Raw genomic sequence first — 22959 nt, 5'->3', positions numbered from 1 at the left:
AGCAATGTGAGCCATAGCCACCAAGCCTCAGACAAAGACACAGTAGCCCTCAGTACCCAGAATGCAGCCATAGCGCAGGCCACCGAAATTCTGGAGAGGGAAGCAAGGTGGGTTCGGTCTACTTTTGTGATCTGTGTTTTGCAGACCTTGAACCATACATGACAGTGCAAAGCACCAGCACAGATAAAACTAGACCACTAAATACCCCAGGGCATCACTAGATTGTGAAGCTGATAACAGTGCCACTAATGGTAACAGTTTATGCTTCTGCACATGAGGCTGTGCACGTGACTTCCCAGCTGTGAGGGAACTCTCCATTTTGGAATTATCTGCAAAAACAACATTGGTTCCACAGGAGTCATGCCTGGAATCCAGGAATTTGGCAACATCAATGAACTCCAGGTGGGCACTGCAGACCACTATTGTGTTCATGGTATGTCCCATTCCTGTTCATGAGCTCAAAGGTCTCTGCTATGGGCTTGCAAATACTGACATAAATATAGTGTACTGCCCTCTAGACAGGGGCAAAGTTCATGATCTCCTGAAACTCCAACATAATTATCTTTGAGGCATCAGGTTCAGTAGAAAAAGAGATGTATTCTGCTATGACAAGAATTAGGGAATTCAGGAATTCTCCAAGGACCCTGGACAATGGTTCAATGTCCATGGTATGACCCACAGCTTGGTAGAAAGACAATAGGCTGCTTACAGATGTGGGAACCACCCGCCCCCAGCACTTTACTGAAGACTCAGTGGGGCCCCTGTGCCAAGTGCAGTGCGTGCCCAGAAGAGGCATTGTGTTAACAGAACCCAGCTAGCCCAAAATCTGTACAGATTGCACACTGCATCTTTACAGACACTGGGAAGCTGGGTCAAATTAATGCACTTACTTTTCTGGTAAAGCACTGTTTTTTTTCACATCTGTCAGCAGCCACAATGCCCAAAGGCAGCAGTGACCTTCTCCAAGAGAGAGACTATAATCTTGCTAAAATTAATATCCTTCAGATTATGTTGAAGCACATTGCAGAGGTGACAGAAAACCACAGGCCCAAAAAGTTATGGCTGGAAAATTATAACAAATTTATACATTTTCCATATATAAAATCTAATTATTGGAGGGGTCATCTTATAAGCAGGGTTGTCTTGTATTTGAGTAAATATGATAGCATGTGCAAGAAGCTACCTGCAAATTCAGCATAAACAAACGAGGAAGGAGGAAGGAAAAAACTATTCACTGGAATGTATAATAAACAACTTACCTGTTTTGAAAATCTGTAAGTTCGTTGTTAATTTTTTCAATGTCTAAGTCACTCCAAAGTATTTCATAGTATCCATTAATTTTATCAATAGCTGAATTGTAGAGACCATAAAGTTTCTGAAGCAATGTAAGATCTCGTTTTATTTTTTGCAATTCTGGATATTCTGTTTCAAATTTTAAGAGGGGCAAGTTGTGATTATTGTTTAGGTATCACGATAGTTATGTAAATTATAATCCATTCTAAAATGAAGATTTAATAAACATACGTCAGTTTTTGCCTCTTAAATTGATTAGCATCTTACTCCTCACATAGTCCCTTAAACAGTCACCCTGAGAAAAAGACTAGCCTATAGTATAGTAATACCTCAGCTTTCATCCAACATATGACTACTTATTTATATAGTAAATATAACCATATTATGTGGGTAATACTCACCCCTATTTCTATTTCATCCATTAGCCATCTAGGACTAATTCCTATTTCACTTTATGTGTTTAAGTGGTATGTAGTCAGATATGCAACTGCTGTTTCTGGCATCTAGGCACAGGTTGCAATTCAGCTGCATGCCCAAACATGCTTACCAAAATAGAATTACCTTGGTAGACAGGTAAGGTTGGTAAGTCCCACAGTAGTAGTTGTTAGCAAGCATTAGCAAGCCTTCTCACCTTTTGGTCCACTAGTTTAGTAGACAGAGCTCTTGCCTAGGGAGCAGAACTGGTTTTCAGACCCCTTCATTAAGTGTGAGATTGAACTTGCATTTCCTACTTTCCAGCATCAAGGGGAGGAAGGTTGGGATCTAGGGTAAGGCTCTCCATCTGGCAGTCCAGAGGCCACAAGCAACCTGTAAGGGGTCAGTGTGTGGCCCAGGGCTCCTATCTGGCTGCTGCTACCACCAGGGTCTCTAGGCTTTCCCTCCCTCTGTCAGTTTTTGCTTTTTCCCTTCTTTCCTCAGCACCAGGGGAATCTGGGGAGCATGGCAGCAAGGGAGCTAAGTTTGGAGCTATCTGTGTGCATAGTGGGGGCGGGGGGCACCGCCTGCATGTGCGGTACAATGGCCACCCACATGTGCAGCAGTGGGAGGGAGCATGCAGTCTGGGGGCCCATAGCTTGCACTACATGGCAGGCAGCCTCTAGTCACTAAGAAGTTGGACAGCCCAACTAGGGTTGGCACTACCCATGCTGCCCTCAAGCTCTCCTCTTGAGGTTGGTTCCCTGGGTAGCCAAGAAAGGGAGAAATATTGGGCTAGGGAAAACAAGTCAACAGGCTGGAGGCTCAGTGAAATGGAGGCAGTCATGCAAGGGAGGTGGCTCTGGGTTTTAACACAGGCCACTGCTCAAGATGGGGCAGGAACTTCTCCAGTGCCTCATCCATTTACTGAATAGATTGAATTTTATTAGTAGATGTTTAGGATTGTGAATCCAAAAAGATGACAAAGCTGGTAGGGAAATACAAATCGCCCGAGTGAGGGAATAACATTAGAGGGATGGGGGTGAGGAGGGGAATACAACTAGGTTACAGAAAATACAATGTTAGCCAACTAAGCCGGGAGGTGGGGGTGGGGTACTAAATGCATTTAGATGCCTCTAGAGACACATCCACAGTGATGCAGGTAGTGTGCAACTCTAATGGGGAATTATAACCTGTGGTAACATACATTCAGTTACTCCAGATTCTACTTAATGCTCTGCATATACGGTATATTCCATTTGCCCTGGACAGTGAGATATTTACACAGACAACATGGGGCTCCTCATCAATAGTCTAGTGGTTAAAGTATTTGCCCAGGATATAAGAGATCTGAGTTCTAGGTCCTTCTGTGTCTTGAGGGGAGAAGGGGCGGCAGGGAGGACCCCAGGCAGGGAAGGAGCCCAGGAAAAAGCAGCTTGGGGAAAAGCTGAGCCTGGGGAAAAGTGGCCCCTCCCCCACCCCGTGGCTGGTGCTCCCTGCTGCAGCCGCTTGCAGCCTGCACGGGGCTGTCCTAAGCAGGCAGCCCCATGTGGGTTGCAAGTGGCTGTAGTGCGGAGCGCCGGCCGCAGGCGGGCAAGGGGCTGCTTTTCCTATGCTCAGCACCAGCTTGTAACCTGCTCCCACTGCCAGCCTGAGCCCTGCGCCGGCTCTGGGCTCACCTGTCGGGGTTGTGCCACAGTGGCAGCAGCTGCAGCACCCCCTCTTGCCAGCAGTGGCAGAAGGTAGGCCTCCATCAGAGGTAGTCATACGGTCTATATTACAGAAACAAACTCCAGAAGAATATGCTGTTGAAGGCATCTCATAACAATCCAACATTTATGGACAAAGCTACTAGAAAGACAGCAATCCCATTAATTCCTGACTAATATTATTTTGCAGTGGTATTGAATTCCAGTTATGACATTTTTACCTGTGACAGAAAGACCAAATAATTCTTCCCCACCAGAAAAAGTGATGTACTTCCTCCATAGTTCATCAAACTTGGCTTGGAAGATTTGTAATCTGTCGCTTGCTTCCTGTGGGGGAAGGTTTTCCACACCAGGGCCACTGTGAAAACCAAACCATACATATCTGAAGTACAGACATCAGTTTTCCCAAGAAGGTGCAACAGAACAATTGTTTTAATGGAAAATCCCCCTGCTCTGAACACTACCAAATACTTTTAAAATATTTTTTCCCCGAGGAATAACTTTTATGCCTTGACATCAGATGCCTTGTTCTTCTTGAGTCAAAACTATATTGTGGTAAAAACATTCATTATGGTATCTAGCATATTGTGTTACTACAAACCCACAAAATCTAATATTTTATTTTTCTTTATTATTTCACTTTATTTTTTATTGTTTTAAAAAAATATTGTAATAAAATTCCCACTTCTAGTGAAAATGGGGAGAGACAGCAAACATAACTCAGAAAAAAGAATGCAACAATTGGTAAAGGAAACAAAATAGAGCAATTAAAATATGGGTTTATTAATTTTAGACCTAAATTAAAATCTGCGTGCATGCATGGCTCAGTGCACTGAGAAGCATGTTCCAGAGGGCTTTATGCTTTAACTTTGGAAGAGCTACTCATAAACTTAAAATTAAGATTTTTAATCTGTCACTTGCTTCCTTTGAAGGAAGGTTTTCAAGACCAGGGCCACTCCAAAAATCAAAACATACGTATCTAAAGTACAGACATCAGGTTTCATTTAGATTCAGTTTCTTAAAAAGTTTTTTCTTGAGATTATGTTGGATGATTCTTCTTTTTTTCCAAACTTAATAACATTTTTGCAATTTCATACTTGAACCCTCCACTAAAATTACTGTTATAAGAAATTAACCTATGACAATAACTATCTAACCATGTTTTAATGGTCATACATATCTAGATTTTTTTTCCCCCTCAAACTGCATATTTTTTCCACATGAAGCTTGTCTTTTGCAATTCTTTATTTGTTTCCTGAAACATCTGTATAGCACTTAAGAACTGTCACTAGTGTACTTTGTACTACATCATAAGTCACTCACTTATCATCATAGTCTTTGTAAAATTCCACAGTATCCACCTGGAACTTTTTAACACCATCCAGTAAATCTTTTTTCATGGCTGGTTGTGCTTTAAGTAGTAAGTCCTGAGTTCTCAGTGCCTGCCATGCACAAATACATGCATAAAAGTGAAAAAAATTGGAAGCTTTTTAAGCAACTATTTAAAATAAATTAGCTCTTTTCCAATAATTTGACACAAAAATACTGATAAGAATAAGAACAACTTCCATTTAAAATTTGAGAAGTGTTAAAGATACGGTACCTGAGTGTTTAGGCTTTTCCATGCATAAGACAACCCGTCAACTCTCTCTGCATTTCCATCTTGAAAGAGCAGATCATATTTATGTAACAGAGAGTAAGATTCTTCTATAGGTCCAATTGTTGTATCTATTTTTATCTCAGCTTCACGAATTTCCTTTAGTGCTTCCATTGTGCTGCGCACATCATCAAGATCATTGATCGGCCTGATTAATTGCTTGCTGAGATTGTCAATGAATGCATAAATTTCATCCATGTTTACAGCAGATTTTTTATTTAAAGCTAATCCAAATGTTCTCTGTCTCAAACGACATTCCTGAATTAAGGCCATTTTCAAAGATTCTGTTGCAAAATCCACTGATTCCAATATACAATGACTTGGCAATTCTCTAATTTGGATTTCTAATAGCTAAAAATAAAAACAAATATCATCCTTACCGCACTACAATTTTTCTCCGTACAGCAGAGATGTTTAAGGTACTACTTACAGAAAAGTAACTAAGCTGAGTGTGGAATTCAGACATCACTGGATTTGTTTCTAGAAACTCTTTTACTTTTTCTTCTGGCTCCTAGATAAAATGGAGATTTTTTGGTTATTACTTAACATTTAAATTATAGTAGCTTCCAGATCTCCCAACTGTGTTAGGTGCTATGTTAACACATATGAAGACATGTTCCATGTCTCAAAGGGCTTAAGATCTAATTCAGATTTTATAAATTATTTGACCTAACTTACTTTTCTTTTTCTTGTCCTTTTCCTATTCCCTGTGTGAAGCACTTTTTTATATCTATGCAAAGAAACTGATAAAAATAAGAATGCCTGCCACCACTTCAAATGTGCCAATTGAGTCAGCCAGTCAGCAATTAAGCTGCTAAACTTGTACTGGGAATAATTACTTCCCTTCCTTTTCCGTTCATCCCTTGCATAATGACTAAAATCCACCAACAGCAAGGGTATCATTTTGCAGTTGAAGAAACTATAGCCAGTCACCTGTCACTGACTAACAGCTCAACAGCCTCCTTTCTTCTTATATGTTTTACCTGTACTTTATGACTACTAGTACAGATTTGGGGCATATTTGAGACTTAATCATTTTGGTGCACACATGTGGAAAAGATGCCATCTATTAATTTTATAGGAAAAAGCTGTGTGCTGTTTTTTCTTTTAATGAGGCTGTTTCCCAAGTTCTGCACAAAAGGTTGAAGTTTCTCTGTCAACTTCAGCCTCAGGGATTTCTTTGGTTCTTTCTAGATTTACTTTTAGCCAACTAATTTTCATCTAAGTGCTAATCTGTTGCTGGCCTTCTGAGGTTTGTGTGATGACACTGATTGCAGATGCTAAGATGGAGACAGAATGGTGTGTCATCAAAGTATCATTGGTGATGAAGACCATGGTTGAGCCATTGAAGAGAGACAGTACTGATGCTTGAAGATCTCCATATACTATTGTTTGTGAATAAGAAGCAGCTGTCAAGAAACTTTGCAGTTTTGTCCATATCAAGCCTTGGTCTAAAGTATGATTGCAAAGAATCCAGAATGTCAGCAGATGCTAGGTATAGCTGGAGATTGGTTGTCACTATTCTGTGATATGAATGTTGTTTCATTTTCTGTGAAGGTTGGAAACAGTCAGTATATGGCGTGCTTCGTGCTCATTCTCGAAGATCAGGCTGACTATAACATTTTTTGGTAGGGAGGGTTGGTAGTTTATCTTTCCTGCTTAAGATGTCACTACTTATGTGAGGAGGCTAGATGAACACCTTGCTGGGGTCATTTGACTCCAGTACTTTTTCCTGCCATGGCAGGGGGTTGGACTTGATGATCTGCTCAAGTCCCTTCCGACCCTACCAACTATGAAACTATGAAACTTAATATTACTCTGCACTGGATTTCACTAGTCAGGAGGTACAAAGATCTACATCACAAGTCATTGTGAGACCTAATTTATCTGTAATATGAAAAACAAACCAATTGTTCCTAGAAAATGTTTACAAGGGGAAGATGCACAGGACAGGCAAAATCATGTAATTTCTAAAGGACACAAGTTCTATCAATATAACTAAAAGGAGCTTCATCAGTAAAAAAATAAATTTTCAATAAAATGATAAAGTATATTTAATAGGTAGCTAACCTGATTCCAGATGCTTGAGAATTTACTAAAACTCTTCAAAATTTTCGTGGCATCATTTTTAAGAGATGAAATTATTGTGCTAAGCTGAATTATGACTTTGTTTACATCTTTGTGTTCACTGATCTGTTTGTCCAAAGGTTTCAGTGTTACCATCTTCGTCAGTTTGCTCTCATCCCCAAGCTCTATGGCAGCAGCCTGTTCAATCTGATATAGAATAAGTAAGTCAATATGTGTCTGGCAGTTTTACCAGCATACTAAAATAAGAATGACTGAATTATAAGCGCAGTATCTCATTTATGAAGGTTGATAAAAACTGTAGACAAAAAAAAATTATGAACAACCACCTCTCTCTGATTGGATCATTTTGACGGATTATAATTCTGTTCTTAAAAGTGACTTCGTAAAAATGGCATTATGGGGTTCCACATTTATTATCTCTCAATTAAATTTTACTGGTTCTTTTTATCCCTGATTGCCAGCCGCAGGAATTCTGCCTTGAATCTGAGATGAAAATTGAGTTAATTATTTCTTCAAATAAAAAGTGATATAGGTTGCACTGAGTGACCCTTTGAAACTAAGGGCATTTGTACACATGCATGTGCCACAGTGGTGGGCACTTTGAAGAGCGCCTGGTGCTGCAGCACATGCAGTTGTATAAGCAGTAAAATGCATGTCAGTTCTGAGAAAATGGAGGCAGCGTGCTTTTGAACTAAAACACATTGGAGATGCTTTAGTTCAAAACTGCACCACTGCCATTTTCTGTACGCTGGCATGCATTTCGCCACTTATACAACTGCACACACTGCAGTGCAGTGTGCGTCAGCTCGTGTCCAGAGCACACTGAATTAATCAAGTCTGCTCTGACATGCCAGATCTCTAGCACATCTCTGCACAAAAATGTATGCGTATAAACACCCTTAGTTACCAAGTCTTTCCTGGTGATACACAAGGAGAAATTGAATCTCTGGGCTGTTTTAACTCCACAAGACTAATAGCAGCAAAGAGTAGTAAAAATGTTAGTTCTGTGACTGAAGTTTATCAGATATAATTCTAAAAGCAAGCAAAGAAAAGATCTGATGTATATGTTAACATGATTTTTAAAAGCCCCTTTTCTGAGCATATCAGCACTTTGAATACTAAAATAATAGGTAAAGGTAAACATCAAAGACTAGAAGTCAAATCTTAAAACATTGTTAATGTTCAAATTTAGGAGCAGATTGTAAATGAGACACATTTTCTTTCCCTTCCCTGGTACTAGAGCCAGCTTTTCCCCTCATTTGAAGGGTGAAGTGATCCAGGCCATGTCTAAACTTTCTGGGTGGTGAATCCTGGCCAGGCCATTCCTGAACTTGTCACAGCCACAGATTCAGGCCGGTATGGTCCAAACCGAGACTTGCACCAATAAGAATGCTTTGGGTTATCCCTTTTGAGACCACAGTCTCTGGCACGTTGGGAGCAGCTGTTGCGAGTGACCCAGGAGAGACCTAACCAGTACATTCCAGGTTTGCTGGGTAAATACAGATGTAGTTTTTGCTTGAGAAGACAAATGCTGTTTTATTATGCATAATTAACTAAGAAAACATAATGTTTGTTTTCTTCTACAGTTTGTATTCACAGTTTCATAGATTTAGGGTCGGAAGGGACCTAGTAGATCTTCTAGCCCGACCCCCCGCCAGGGCAGGAGAAGATTACCCCTGATGCATAAGAATTATTTGTAAAAGGCAGATTGAAACTTGTGTTGCTATTTTAATAAGAAAAACATTTTCAAGAAACATACTGAAATAGCCTTATATTTAACTAATTATTTAAGGTAAAGAGTCCCCATAAATATATATTCATCAAATTATTCTATGTACCTCACTAGTTAAAAAAGAAAAACTACAAGTCTCAATAAGAAAAACTTTTTCAAGGGAATTTAGAAAATCTAGATCTTGAACATTTAATTTTTTTTAGACAATACTCTACCTGCTGCTGTCTATGATGCAAATTAGCAAACTTCCATAATGGTATATCTTTGGCCATTGACAACATGATATTTACTGCTTTGTTTACAGCATTCTGAAAACAATAAAACATTCACCATCAACATAAATAAAAGTCAGACCTAGCTAAAAAGTGTTTAATATCAAGGTTAAAAAACATATCTTTCACATTTTATATTTTTTTCTTTAACCATGAATTATTCTACCAAGTGGCATGTTGCAGGGTACCCCAAATAATTCCTATACTTGTAAAAGAAAGAGGTGTCCCATAAGGTCCTATCTACACCAGAATAAATTTAAACTAGTTTAAAAATTGTTTAACTTAACATGGATTAAACTACTTACTAATAATCCTAGCATATTTTTTATCTGAAGATACTAAAGGACTTTTATAGCAATTTAGCCTTATTGGGGACTGTGATATAATTACTATATTATAACGAATTTTGAACAGGAGTAAACAGAGGCAGTTAATATTAACATAATCCCTTTTAACAACTGTGTTAAAATGCCCTTTTATATTTATCTGAACAGCTGAACATTCATCTCCAGCCATGTAAATTACGGCATCTTACAAACTTTTCTATCTATAGTATCTTTAAACTACATTTCACTGTTGGCCTTCTTGTCGATAAGCAGGGATCCTGGTTTTCTCTGTTTAAAAATAGCAAATTCTCTGATAAAACTTCACAAAATCTCTGATTAAAAACATCAAAATCTGCTATTAAAATGAAACGCCACTATATACAGGCATCAACTGAACACAATGTTTTATTGATATATTTACCATTTTAAAGGAATTTGGTAAATTTGGTTTAATCACTTTACTAAAAGTACCTATAAATATTGGTATTTGATTTTGGGTTTTTCATCACGGAAAATCTAAGAGCTCTTCTAAGAGCACAGGGAAGCCCAGGGCTTCCAATGGCAGATTTAGCTGCCTGTACACAAATGCCAGGAGCTTCAGGAACAAACAGGAGGAACTGGTCCTTCTGCTAAGCAAAAATGTATATGATCTCACAGGGATAACAGAGACCTGGTGGGACTCCACCTATGACTGACCACAGGTATTGATGGCTATATCTTGTACAGGAGGGATTATGTTGCAAGAAAGGGCAGGAGTGTAGCTCTCTATGTGAAGGAGTAGTACACTTCCCTACAAGCAGAGATGGCTCCCAACTGATTTGAGACTCTCTTGGTTAGAATATGAAGAAAACATAATGAAGGGGATATAACTGTAGGAGTCTATTACAGACCTCCTAACCAAGAGGAAGAGCTTGACCATGAATTCTCTCAGGAACTGGAGAGGCTGCATGCTGTCAGTGCATGGTCGCCATGGGTGACTTCAACCGCCCTGACATCTCATGGGAAAAGCAAACTGCCAAATCTGATCGGTTGCGAAGCTTCCTCACTTGCACTTACGAGCTGTATTTGATTCAAGAAGTCTATGGGCCAACAAGAGGTAAGACGCTACTGGATCTGGTACTGGCCAAAGGGGAAGAATTAGTGAGTGACCTGAGGATCGAAGAGAAGCTTGTGACAGTGATCACGAGTTGATTACTTTCTCTATCCATTGCAAAGCTGGCAAATCTGTCAGCAATGCAGAAATCCTTGACTTTAGGAAAGCTGGCTTTCACAAGCTCAGGAGGTTGGTTGTCGAGTCCCTGAGAGACCATGATCTGACAGGGAAGGGACTCCACAGTGAATGGTCACTCCTTAAGGATGCGATCCTAAAAGCGAAAGGGAAGTCCATTCCAGCCTGTAGGAAAGGTAGCAAAAGGGCTGGGAGACCCCCTTGGCTCAACAGGGAACTCATGGACCTCCTGAACCTGAAAAGAGAAGCTTATAAAGGATGGAAGTTGGGACTGTAGAAGTAATTAGCTTACTTGACTAGAAAAACAGACAAAGATGTGCTGATACTGCTTAATTCAAATGTTCTGAGATAAGGAATCCATATTCCTACATTTCTTGAGTTATCTTGATATCTTGCCCTATGCATAGATAGTTTAAGTAAAACTTTCTACGTTTCTGTGTAATTTACTATTGTTTTGTTTCTCCAAGGTGTATTTTTTATGTCTTTCTCTGTCTTAAGTATAAATACGCTTGTAACCTTAGAGAGTCTGAGAAATCCTTTGAAACAGACAAGTGGGTGATTCCCCTTGCTGTATGGAATTCTCTCTGTGATCACAGTATAGCCCTAAATAAAGAAAAGCTGGCTCTGTCAGTTCTGATTCAACCACAACGCGAAGTTTGATTTCTTCCACAGGACATACCTCAAAAAAGGATTACACAGCACTGGCCCACACCTGTAGAGAGCGGACCAGAAAAGCTAAGGTTCAAACTGGCTACAGGGATCAAGGACAAGTCCTTCTTCAGATATGTGGGAAGTCGGAAAAAAAACAAAGGCAACACTGGACCCTTGCTGAAGCAAATGGGGAAGCTGACAACTGACACACAGGAAAAAGCTAATCTCCTCAATGATTACTTTACTTCGGTTTTGCACCAGCCCAAAGGGATCATCCTGCCTGATAGGCTGCAGGATTACCAGGGTAAGGGTGAACATACGCCTATAATTGGTGACGATCTTGTGAGGGAACAGCTTGTGAAGCTGGACATCCACAAGTCAGCTGGTCTGGATGGAATGCAGCCAAGAGTGTTAAGAGTTGGCTGACATCACAGCATGACCAAAGGTGAGGATATTTGAGAACTCATGGTGCTCAGGAGAGGTTCCAGAAGATTGGAAAAGGGCCAATGTGGTGCCTATTTTCAAGAAAAGAAGGAAGAAAGATCCAGGGAACTACAGGTCAATCAGTTTGACTTCAATCCCTGGAAGGATCTTGGGGGAAAAAAAATCAAAGAAACCATCAACAACAGGCTAATGGAACATGACACTCCGAGACCCAGCCACAGCCACCCCGGCTTTGTTGCCGGTAGGTCTTGCCTGACAAACCTCATTTCCTTCTATGACCAGGTGACACATCACCTGGACAAAGGAGAAGAGGTTGATGTCATATATTTGGATTTCCACAAAGCCTTTGACTTCGTCTCCTATGAGGTCGTCATGGCAAAATTGGGGAACTGCAGCCTTGACAATGGTCGGACCCAGAGAGTAATAGTTGATGAAACCAAGTCAACATGGTGTATGGTGAACAATAACGTTCCCCAGGGTTCGGTACTCAGACCCGTACTCTTCAATATATTCATTAATGATCTGGATTTGGGTGCCAGAAGTGGACTGGCTAAGTTCACAGGTGACACCAAATTATGGGGCAGTGCAGTCATGCAATTCAGGCCAACCTGGACAGGCTCACAAGGTGAGCAGATCAAAACCTGATGGCATTCAACTCAGAGAAGTGCAAGGTGCTCCATCTCAGGAGAAAAATCCCACATCATACTCATAAGCTCGGCAGTGCTACACTCACTAGCACCACGGCTAAAAGAGACTTGGGGGTCATGATTGACCGCAAGATGAAGACAAGCCACCAACGCAATGTCACAGTCAGCAAAGCAAATAAAACTCTGGCTTGCATCTATCAGCACATCTCAAGCAAGACCCAAGAAGTCATTCCCCTGCTTTACTCAGCCTTGGTGGGGGCTGCAGCTGGATTACTGCATCCAATTCTGGGCCCCACACTTTAGAAAGGGTATAGAGAAGCTTGAGAGAGTCCAGAGGAGAGCCACACACATGATTAGAGGAAAGAGAACAGGCCTTATGAGGAGAGGCTAAGAGGCATAGGACTCTTCAGCCTGGAGAAGAGAATGCTCAGGGATGACTTGATGGCAGCCTATAAGTATATAAGGGGTGTGCATCAGGAACTGTGAGAATGTCTGATCACCAGAGTACCGCAAGGGAAGACAAGGCCTAGCGGTCACAAACTGCTGGAAGACTGTTTTAGGCTGGACATAAGGAAAAACTTCTTTACCATCTGAGTCTCCAGAGTCTGGAACAGACTCCTCGCAGAAGTGGTGCAAGCACCTACTCCAGATACCTTTAAGAAACTCCTGGATGACTACCTTGCTGGGGTCATCTGACCACAGCTGACTTCTGGCCCCTTGGGCAGGGGGCTGGACCTGATGATCTCGTGAGGTCCCTTCCTATCGTCTATGAAATCGATGAAATCAGAGCTCCCCTTGCCCCCTTTGTTTGCCAGGATGCAGGTCCAGGCCCCATCGCTCCCAAGCCACAGCCACCCAGCCCTGCTGGTGCCCTTCCTTCCCACCCACTGCCCCCCAGCCCTGCTGGTGCCCCTCACTCCCCACCCATAGTCCCCCACTCCCCCATCCCTGCCAGAGGAGGCCTCCAGCTGCCATGGCTATGAGGCCAGGGACCCAGGTCTGCAGCCTCCTGCCCCCCACAGCAGCAGCTGAATCCTAGCTGCCACCTGCAGAAGGAAGCAGCTGCTGTGGCCTTAATGGGGAACAGGGTGTGGAACCCGGCTCCCCCTCCCCCATGGACAGCATGGCTGGAGTGGAGCCCATGAGGGGGTGGGTGGGGACTCCCCACCCTCCTGCCCTCCCCTGGGGCCTCTGTAACCCAGCGAGCAGGACCTGGCCCAACAGGACAGAGCAGGACTGGGAGGGGAAGCTCTTTGCTGCTGCAAGACCCGTGCTGCCCTGGCAAGGTGCCCCGTGTCTGTCTGGCAGTAGCAAGGGGCACAACCCTGTGCTGGGTGAGCAGGGAGCCTGACTGGCCCTACTGAACCAGGTCCCTCCCACTAGGCTGTGGAGGCCCTGGGGGAGAGCAGCAGGGTAGGGAGCCTGAGCCCTGAAAATGCAAATGTGTGGCAGTGATGGCCTCTGATCCTTGCTGCTACACATTTGCATTTTCACAGACCTACATTTTACATATTGGCTTCTATTCCACCCAGGAGAACACAAAACACCACCAGGCTCTCCCCCTATGCCTGAAGAAAGGTGTTTGTGCCCGAAAGCCTGCAAAGAACATTGTTTCCAATTATTTAGTTGGTCTAATTAAGATATCACATTTACTCAAAGAACCTTGTCTGGTGATATCCTTAGACCAACATGGCTACAACCAACACCCCCTAAAATTAAGCAGCTGTTTAAAGGTACTGTGATACTTGAAAGCTTGCCTATGTCTATACCAACCATACAGTTGGCACAATAAAAAATATCCTCCACAAGGATCCTTGCCTTTTGCAAGTGTTTATTCTTTGAGTTGGGCCTCAGAGGGCAGCAATATTTTTCATGTCTCTCAGTCCTATGGTAGTTACACTTATTTACAGCTATTGTTGCAAACTGATATGCTAAAGCAACAACTGGAATGAGCAGGCTGAATAGGTGTTTACTGTTTGCACTAAATTTAACTCTTTTGTCTTGTGCACACCTTGTGAAATATTTGCCTTGTTCTAATGGAGAATTACAGATCATTACCAGTGTAAGTGCTGTTTTTACTGGCCATTGTAACAAGTTGGTTGTTAGCTTCAGTTCTCTTCTCTCAAGATGTAACCTCATGTACCACTGATTTTTAAGTTTAGTCTTATTTTTCTCATTAGTATCATTACGTGTGATTTAAACAGACACGCCTATTTTAAAGTAACTTATTGAAATTACTGTAATGTTCTTTTTTCTGTTACCTGGATTTCATCAAGACTTGGTCTCAAGACAACATTTGGAATGGCCAACTGAATTTCAGCTTTGAATAATGGAACTCTTTGATCCTTTATCAATTTGGTTATCTGATATTTAGAGTTGGCAACATGTAAACGACGTTTTAGAGCTTCTAAAGAAATCTGGGTGCCTAAGTAAATATAATACGTATATGCAATTATTGTAGTGACCACAAACAGCTGAGAACTTTAAAATCTTATAAAAGCTTAAAATTAAGAATATTTAAAAATGGAAACCTACATTTGACTACAGAGTCTGTGTTTTTCTGACAAAGCTGCCCCAGGAGATTATAATAGCTGCAAGACAGACATTCCTGGCAGCGTGTTTTTTGTTTCACATCAGGATGTTTGCAGGCAAACGTATCCTGAAGAGTCAAAGAGAAAGCAAAAAAATAAAAAAGTTTCCAAATAATTCCATTCATACATGAAGTACAGGCAGTGTTAACAGCTTATCAAATAAATCTTTCTTGCTTACATTTTACATCTTACCTGAAGACTACTTTTGACTTCTGGCTTCAACCTGTGCTTAAGAATGTCTATCAGTTCATACACAGAATGTTCCACCTGCTGGCTTTGTCTACAAAGAACCATTAAGGATATCAGATTAAAATCGTCAATGAAAGAACTAAGGAAGCCCAAAACCAGAGAAAACATGTAAATGCTGTTTTTCAGAGGAGCCTATAGTAAAAGCCTCTACGTGCAAATAAACAAATGTAAACTTTTCAGTTCGCTCCAATTGCTTGGGCATACTATAAAATGGAGATGTTAAATTATGCTATATCAGGCAGCCCATTCTGTACCTTGTAGTCTATACATACAGTATAACTAGATCCCATGGCCATTTAAAAGAGGATTACTGGTAATTTTTAAAAGGGGTGAGCTAATGCTTTATCCAGCTAGATTTATTGCGTTTCAGTGCAAAAAACCAAAAATAAGTAGTACAGTTACAATGTAAAGATGCAACATACTGTAGGTAACACCTTCAGTTTTATTACAATTGAAATAAAAATGCTAAAGTATTCTGAATTTAACCAGTTACAGGCTAGAAACAGAAGTATTTGTGAAGCATGATCAGCTGTGCTGCAACATGTTGTAGCATGGCTGATCATGCTGCAGAGACATCTAGTGACTTACTGCTTGCAGACCCACCTGTGTTAGGGAGTGAAAGAATCTTCTGCAAGGGACTTCCCCCCGCCATGCACCTACCGGCACAGCCAGGGGGTACTTGCAGAGGGGTCCCCCTCCCCTTCTCTGCATTTTCAGGCAGATATGGGGAAATCCCTCTGCAAGAGATGGGGGGGAGGACTTGCACTCCCCACTCCACACTTGCCGATGCTCAGGGGGAATTTTTTTACAAGGCTGAGTGGAGGAGAACGAGGTTTTCCCCATCCAGCCAGACCTTCATGTCTACTGAGCACAGAAGCATTTTTCCCCACTCAGCCAGACCCAGGGCACAGGCCTGTGTGAGCAGAAAAAGCAGCAGATAAATAGCGAGACATCCACCACCATGGGCGACTGGTGCCTCCCGAGTCTGGGGGGGGCGGGCACAAGCAAGGCATGACCTCTGTGCTGCCGGTGGAGCCAATTTCAGGGGGGGCACTACAAGCGCTCTCCATGCCCCCCTACCAGTCGAAGAGCTCACTGTCAGGGGGGCACCAGCACTGTCAGGGGGACATGTTCCCCCTCTACGCATCACCTATGTCCACCACAATAAAGTGGCAGAGTTTATTACCACCTTTTGTTGAGCCACTGATTTTCCTTCGATGTGGTGCAACCAAAAGTAATGGGCGTTTTTACAGATGCACATGTCGCACTGGTGGGCACTTCAAAAAGAAAGTGCCCAGCTGAGAAAATGGCAGCAGAGGTGGTTTAGGTCAAAAGCGCACCACTGCCATTTTCTGCACACTGATGCATATTTCACTACTTAAACAACTGCACGCGGTGCGGAGCAGACTCAATTAATCAGTGAAGCAGCAAATCTCTACCGCGTCGCAGGAAAAAAGTATTTGTATAAATGCCCGATGCCATCTATATGCTCAGCATTTGTGCCACCAAAAAAATATTTTAAAGGTGGCACAAATGAGATGTCAGGTTACACACATTTCCACCCATAGATTCCACAAACTATATGAGAGTTAAACCTACTGAGACAGAATACCAGCTGCTGCAAAGGTAAGCTTTTGTGTCATCTCCAGGAAATCAGGTACTTCAATGGGTTCATCTTCAGGCAGAATTAAAAGAGGAGTTTTGGCCATATTCTGCAGAATTCTTTCAATTCTGCATTCCAGTGTGTCAGATGCTTCTTTGACTATATGGCCCACATCTTCAAGGGAATTATATACCTCCTTGATAACTAAACAGCAAGAAAATAAAGACCATATAAAATATAGCACCATGTCTTTACTTTTTAAATATGTGACGTGTTGGAATACAAAAGAGTTAGCTTTTTCAGGTGTGAATTTAATTTAATAATGATTCTGTACTGAATTAAAGGCCTGAAACCAAAACCAGAATGTGAATCTTAAAACTATTTTAAAGAAAAAGAACAGACAAATATGATGATTATGACTCGGGGAATAAACTTGGCTGCCCAGGAAAAAATAAATTTGGTCACCCAGGTAAAAGTTCCATATACAACGTAAGCTTCTGAACGAAGTTCAGTATTCCATCATCACAATCAGCTTATAAATGTAATGGCTGGAATTTCTCAAATGAAGTTCTTAGTATATTAAATTATTAAATTTCTTCTTGCAGATGTATGCTCTGATTTTTTTCTGGGAAGAGAGCAGGTGAGCCCTCTACAGACTTTATGCTTGCTGCTAAACCATCTTAGAGGACAAGGTCTTGAACAAAAAGAATGAATGTTCCTCTATTTCTTCAGCTTCTATTTACCTTTCCACCCCTATAAATCAGCCACAAGCAAGACGAGGACTGTACTTTTTTTATACATTTTTGTATTTGCATAATAAAGAGAAGCATAAATAAAATCAAAGAAACATAAACAAAACCTACTTTTAATGCAATAATGCACTCACCAATAGTAAAGGTATATCACACTATAGGGATACAGGGCATTTTTACATGTGTTCCCGATGCAGCACCAGGGACTTCTAATTAGTGAGCCACACTTATTGAAAGTGCCTGCACATCAGGTACATTGGCAGTGCAGCACGTCCCCACACTAAGAAAATGGCACTTTAAACTAAAGCACATTGAACACGTTTTATTTCAAAGCGTGCTGCTGCCATTTTCTCAGTATGCAGACACACTGCACCACTGATACAGATGATGCATGAGGCTACCATAGCACGTCAATTTACGTGATCCAGCAGACTTAATTAATCATCATCATTTTTCAGTGCAGGGATGCTAATACATGAGATGCTGAAGTCTGCTGGAGTGTGAGAATTACTATGTGCTGGTTCTCCAATGTGCTGGATTTCCAGCATGTTGGAGCAGGCTCCCCACAGGTGTGTAAGTGCCCACAGTTGCCAGAGTTTGTAAGTTATCATTTATCTGTACAAATGGCCCCGATAGATGCTAAAGTAAATGTGCAATAGGATCTGATGCAAGATCCCAACAATCATGCTTCCTACCATGCTACACATGCATGGCAAGAGACATAATTACTAGATCCCATTGTGCCATATCACCAGTGCAGGGGGCCCTGGATCTTGACAAACTTGTTACTGGTAGCCAACAGCTGCTGGGCTTCATTGGATCAGGTAAATAAGGTCATAGGACATGTGTAGACAAAATGGGGGCCCTAAATTGAAGCAGTGGGTTTTAAAAAACACTGCTTCAATTTAGGGCCAATTAAACCCCCGGGTTGTACACATACCCCACTGACTTACCTGCCTTTCTGGTGGAGAGAGGAGGGCAAGCTGCCAGCAGGCAGAGCAATCCCTGGGCTGGGGGGGGTAGGCCTGGCGTTTCCTTCTGCGGCAGCGGTGGCACCTGGCTCAGGCGGTCCTGGGGGGCACCGCAGCCACGGAGGGAAGCACCAGGCCCCCGCACAGCTCAGGTAGGCAGGCAAGCTCAGGGGCAGGGGATCAGGTATGGGAGGAACCTGCTTTCCCAGGCTGCTGCCAGGCTGCCTGCAAGGCTTCCTGCAGAACCACAGAGCTGTACAGAGCCCAGGGCTTCACTCCACGGCTGTAGAGGCAACAAACTAAAACTCCTCTTCGGAGTTTTAGTTTGCTGTGCCCCAAGTCATTCAAGGTGCATTACGCTGGCGAATTTCCTACAGCGTCTGGAATTAACGAGCAATACGCTGCTGAGACATGCAAACACCGACACCATTAAAGCAGTGCAAAAGCATTTAGCCCGCTTTAAGGTGTCATGCACACACGCCCCTCGTTTTGTCTACACATGGCCATAAGGTCTATATAAGTTAATGACTGCCCAGGAAGGGGGGCAGCAGCCATAATAAGAACTCTCAGAGAAGTTGGACCACGTGAAACTCTCTCTTGAACCTCATGGTCAATGAACTGCTTGACTCCAGAGGAAATCTCCACCTGCCTCTGGATGATACTTGTGTGTAAGCTACTTGAAATCTAACTAGATATACAGCTTGCAGTAACTCTGATATGTGATCAAAGGCTACCATGCCACTGTTTGCTCTAAGGGATTTCTCTAATATTACTCTGCCTTGTACCCTATTCCAAACCTACTCCTCGTAACCAATAAAGTTCTCCTTTGTACCTAGCGTGGGAGATTCATTGGGAGAGGGTCTAGATTTTGCCTTGGGGTCCCCTTGGTTCAGCTGACTAAGGGAGACCACTATTTGTGCTTCAATCTGAGGGAAGCACGCCAAGTTCTTGTAGTGGGTCAAGTACTCTCAAGGACCACTAGGCCTGTTTCCCAGAGGCTGCAGGTCCACGATCAGTCCAGACTCTAGGTGGTTGCAGTGTTACCCCCAGGCTTGCAGGTGTGCTCCAGGAAGTGGGTTGGCTGGATGTTAGGCACCCCCAGGGAGGCACTTGGAGCCTGGAAGGTGGTCGGGCACAGTGAGGCAGGTGGCTCAATGCACGAGCACCCCCTACTGGCCCACCACAGTCATCATAACTGAAAAAAGGACAAATGAGCTACTCAATATGTTAAACAGCATGCATTTAAATTAAGCAATCCTACATGCACTTTTTCCTCACTTCCCAAGTTATCCCAGGATGCATCCAATATAAAGAATTCTACCTAACTAGTTTTCTGATATTCTAAATTTGTTTGGAGACTTAAATTGAACATGGTTGTGCTTGCGCAAGGGGGGGGGAGGAGTCTTGCTTCAGACGAGCTTTAGTTAAAGCACCCCCACTGCTATTTTTCAGTACGGGGGCGCTAGTACACGAGACACTGGAGTCTGCTGGACAGCGATAATTATCACGCATCAGCAGCCCTGATTAATCGAACCTGCTCCAACACATTATAATTACATCGCATTGGAGCAGCCTCTCTGCATATGAATAGGCATCCATGCTGCAGAGAGCTAGATTCAAATCCCAGTTTTCTCATAGACTTGGACAATTTGCTTAATCTGCACCTCATGTCTCTATCTCCAAAAGGAAGACACTGATTTTTGCCTGCTTTACAGAAATATCTTGAGGCTTAACTCTTTAATGTGCTCAAACGTAAGTGACAGGTATCATGCAGTATTAAAGGGAAATGCTCCTTTATCCAGAAATACTAATTTGTGCAACACTTGAAGATTCCAGACAACTTTAAAATCCACTTATTGTATTTACCTGAATCCAAGAGAACTGAATTTAAGATGACTCCCCAATAATTAGATTTTAGATATGGAAAATTTACACATTTGTTATATTTTTCTATGTCTAGAACCTAATTTTTGGAGGGTCATCTTAAAATTTCTGTCCCCTCTCACTTCTGGGGGCAGGCAGGAAGGAGGCCCAGTGGTCTGCTCACCTGGTGGCTGTATGCCCCACACATGGCACCTGGGTGGTGCCCATAGCCCCTGCCCCCCTGCTGCCTGCCTCCCCAATTGCACCCCTTCTGCCTGTTCCCCCAACACCTGCCCCCCCACAGTGCCTGCATCCCTGGCACCTTCTCTACCCCACAGCTTGCCTGCTTTCCTGCCTGCCCCCCTGCTGCCTGCCTCTCTTCACAGACCTCTCCTGAATTGCTCCTCACTCGAGCTGGAACGGCTCCCCAATCCCTTCCTCACTGTGGGGGCATTGACCTGCCCCCCCACCATACTCCTGCCTTCCCCCCTCTGCCTACCACAACAGACTTACCAGCTGGAGGCAGCTGTGTCCAGCGTGGTCACGGACTGCTGCCTGTTTAGTCTGTGGCCAAATTTCTGAATTGGCGCTGAATCTTTGAATCTGATTCAGCCAAATCGAATTGGGACAGTGACTTGAATCACCAAATGGAATCACTGTCCCACCAAATTGGCCGAATCCAAATAAAATACTTGCCACTGTGAACAGGCCTACTGAATAGTAGTGTACCTAGGGTAGATAAATGGAGCAGCTACCCTGGGTGCTGACTTGGGAGTGGGAGCAGAAGAAAACTGCTGCTGCTGCAGCTACACAATTGCACCAACAGTACAGCAGCAGTCAGAAGTTGCCACTGCCTCCATGGCCGCATCCCTATGAGCAGGAATATGTGGTTTGCAGCACCTCAAAGCCTTTCGAGCGGCTGCAAAATACACACAGTGCACATGAATCCAGTGTGGCAGCAAAATTAGATACTGGGAATAGATACTGGGAAATCCCAGTATCTAGAAAAAACATCGAAAAAATGAGGCTGCAGCATGAGCAGCCCCAAACTGGAGCCTGTCTGGTCAGAGCCATGCTCCAGTTGTTGGCCAGGCTCCAAGTGGTTGGATGGTCACCCCTGCAGCCCCAGGAGTGGCATACAAATATGTGCCACTGGTATTTGGCCCTGGGGATATGCACATTCCCACTCTTGGGGACATGCCCCATATATTGCAGCTGCCCCAAGCATCCAGCAACCTTATTATGCCTCTGCTACTGAAGAGATAAATCCTTCCTGCTGACATTTTTGTTAGGTTTAAAGTATTCCTAATGATAACTCAGGATGAGGGAATTCTAGTTAGAGGGCATTATGACAAACAGAAATGAAAATTATACTGATATCAAAGATACTCCTTATCAGAATCAGCTGCAAAATATACTGGATAAGGAATATGTTGAACATCCAGTTTAGAAGTCATCAGATTTGACATCCTCACTCAAACAATATTTTCTTCTAGGAAAGATTATAATCCTCACATCAGCTCCTTTCTAGCCACAGGAAGACCAGCAGCAACCTGCATGCCCCTCCTATAACTACTGGCTCAGCAGATACAGAAAAATGCTGCTCAAGGGGAAACTGACCCAAAGAGTCAACACAGATCTTGCCAGTTCAAAGCTTCAGTAAAAAACACGGCCTTTTCTACACAGAGTATGGGCACAGCAGCAGTCTTCTGGCAGCTCTGCAGGCCTCCACTACAACAACTGTACTGTCAAAGTGTAACTTGCATTTTGGCAGCCAGCACAAGAATGCCTTCATGGTCCTTCAGCCGGCTGCTGGGAGAAGCCTTGCTCCAGTTCACAGAGGTGCAGTAACTGCTGGCAGAGTGGAGGGTTCTGCCACCACAGAGGGGCTTGGAGTTGTGTATACACTTCCAGTTCTGCCAGCAAAACTTTGGAGGGTAGACTAAGGCAAAGTCCCAGTTAATCAAGATTCGTAGTATTGAGAAAGTTTATATTGATTAACATGAGGTAGGAACAATTCATAAATACTTTAAATATTATTTGAAGATCCTTCCTAATAATACATTTTATAAGATGTTGCTGTATTTACTAAACAGTACTAAAGCATATTTTTTTGGCTTTTCACATCCCTTCCTTGATCTCATGTTGCAATCATTTCCTTCAGTACAAGAATCTAGTTCATGCTTACATTTTCCATGGAAAAATAAAGCACAGTAAAGGCATGCTATGAAACTCATAATTGTCTCATTGTTTGGTAAATTTGTTAGAAAAAATTGAAGTAATGCTAACACGGAGAAATGGGAGAAAAATGTGTCACTTCAGTTCCTCTAATTTAAAAAAATGCAATGTCACAGCCACTTTAAACTCAGTAAAAAGATGGCATATAATTAATGTGGCATTATAAAGTATAATAAAAACCTCATACATGTGTGTGTGTGTGTATGTACACATACTTTTTATATATATATA

At 42.5% G+C, this 22959-nt stretch overlaps 1 protein-coding gene across 1 annotated transcript in view; it reads right to left on the bottom strand.

The window, feature by feature from the left end:
* Positions 1 to 22959, bottom strand: part of LOC109291939 (dynein heavy chain 5, axonemal-like) — a 361945-nt gene that overhangs the window by 265688 nt on the left and 73298 nt on the right. Inside the window, exons 21-31 of the mRNA XM_019509183.1 lie at positions 16901 to 17108; positions 15245 to 15332; positions 14997 to 15120; positions 14723 to 14886; positions 9109 to 9201; positions 7144 to 7347; positions 5504 to 5584; positions 5020 to 5424; positions 4740 to 4858; positions 3638 to 3774; positions 1260 to 1422 (exon numbers count right to left, since the gene is read on the bottom strand). Of these exons, the coding sequence (XP_019364728.1) occupies positions 1260 to 1422; positions 3638 to 3774; positions 4740 to 4858; positions 5020 to 5424; positions 5504 to 5584; positions 7144 to 7347; positions 9109 to 9201; positions 14723 to 14886; positions 14997 to 15120; positions 15245 to 15332; positions 16901 to 17108 (1786 nt within the window). The remainder of the gene's footprint in view (positions 1 to 1259; positions 1423 to 3637; positions 3775 to 4739; positions 4859 to 5019; positions 5425 to 5503; positions 5585 to 7143; positions 7348 to 9108; positions 9202 to 14722; positions 14887 to 14996; positions 15121 to 15244; positions 15333 to 16900; positions 17109 to 22959) is intronic.

The sequence above is a fragment of the Gavialis gangeticus genome, unplaced genomic scaffold (genome assembly GCF_001723915.1).
Source record: "Gavialis gangeticus isolate Ggan-Ray unplaced genomic scaffold, GavGan_comp1, whole genome shotgun sequence".
Classification (NCBI taxonomy): Eukaryota; Metazoa; Chordata; order Crocodylia; family Gavialidae; genus Gavialis; species Gavialis gangeticus.
This window is presented reverse-complemented; position numbering and strand designations above follow the sequence as displayed.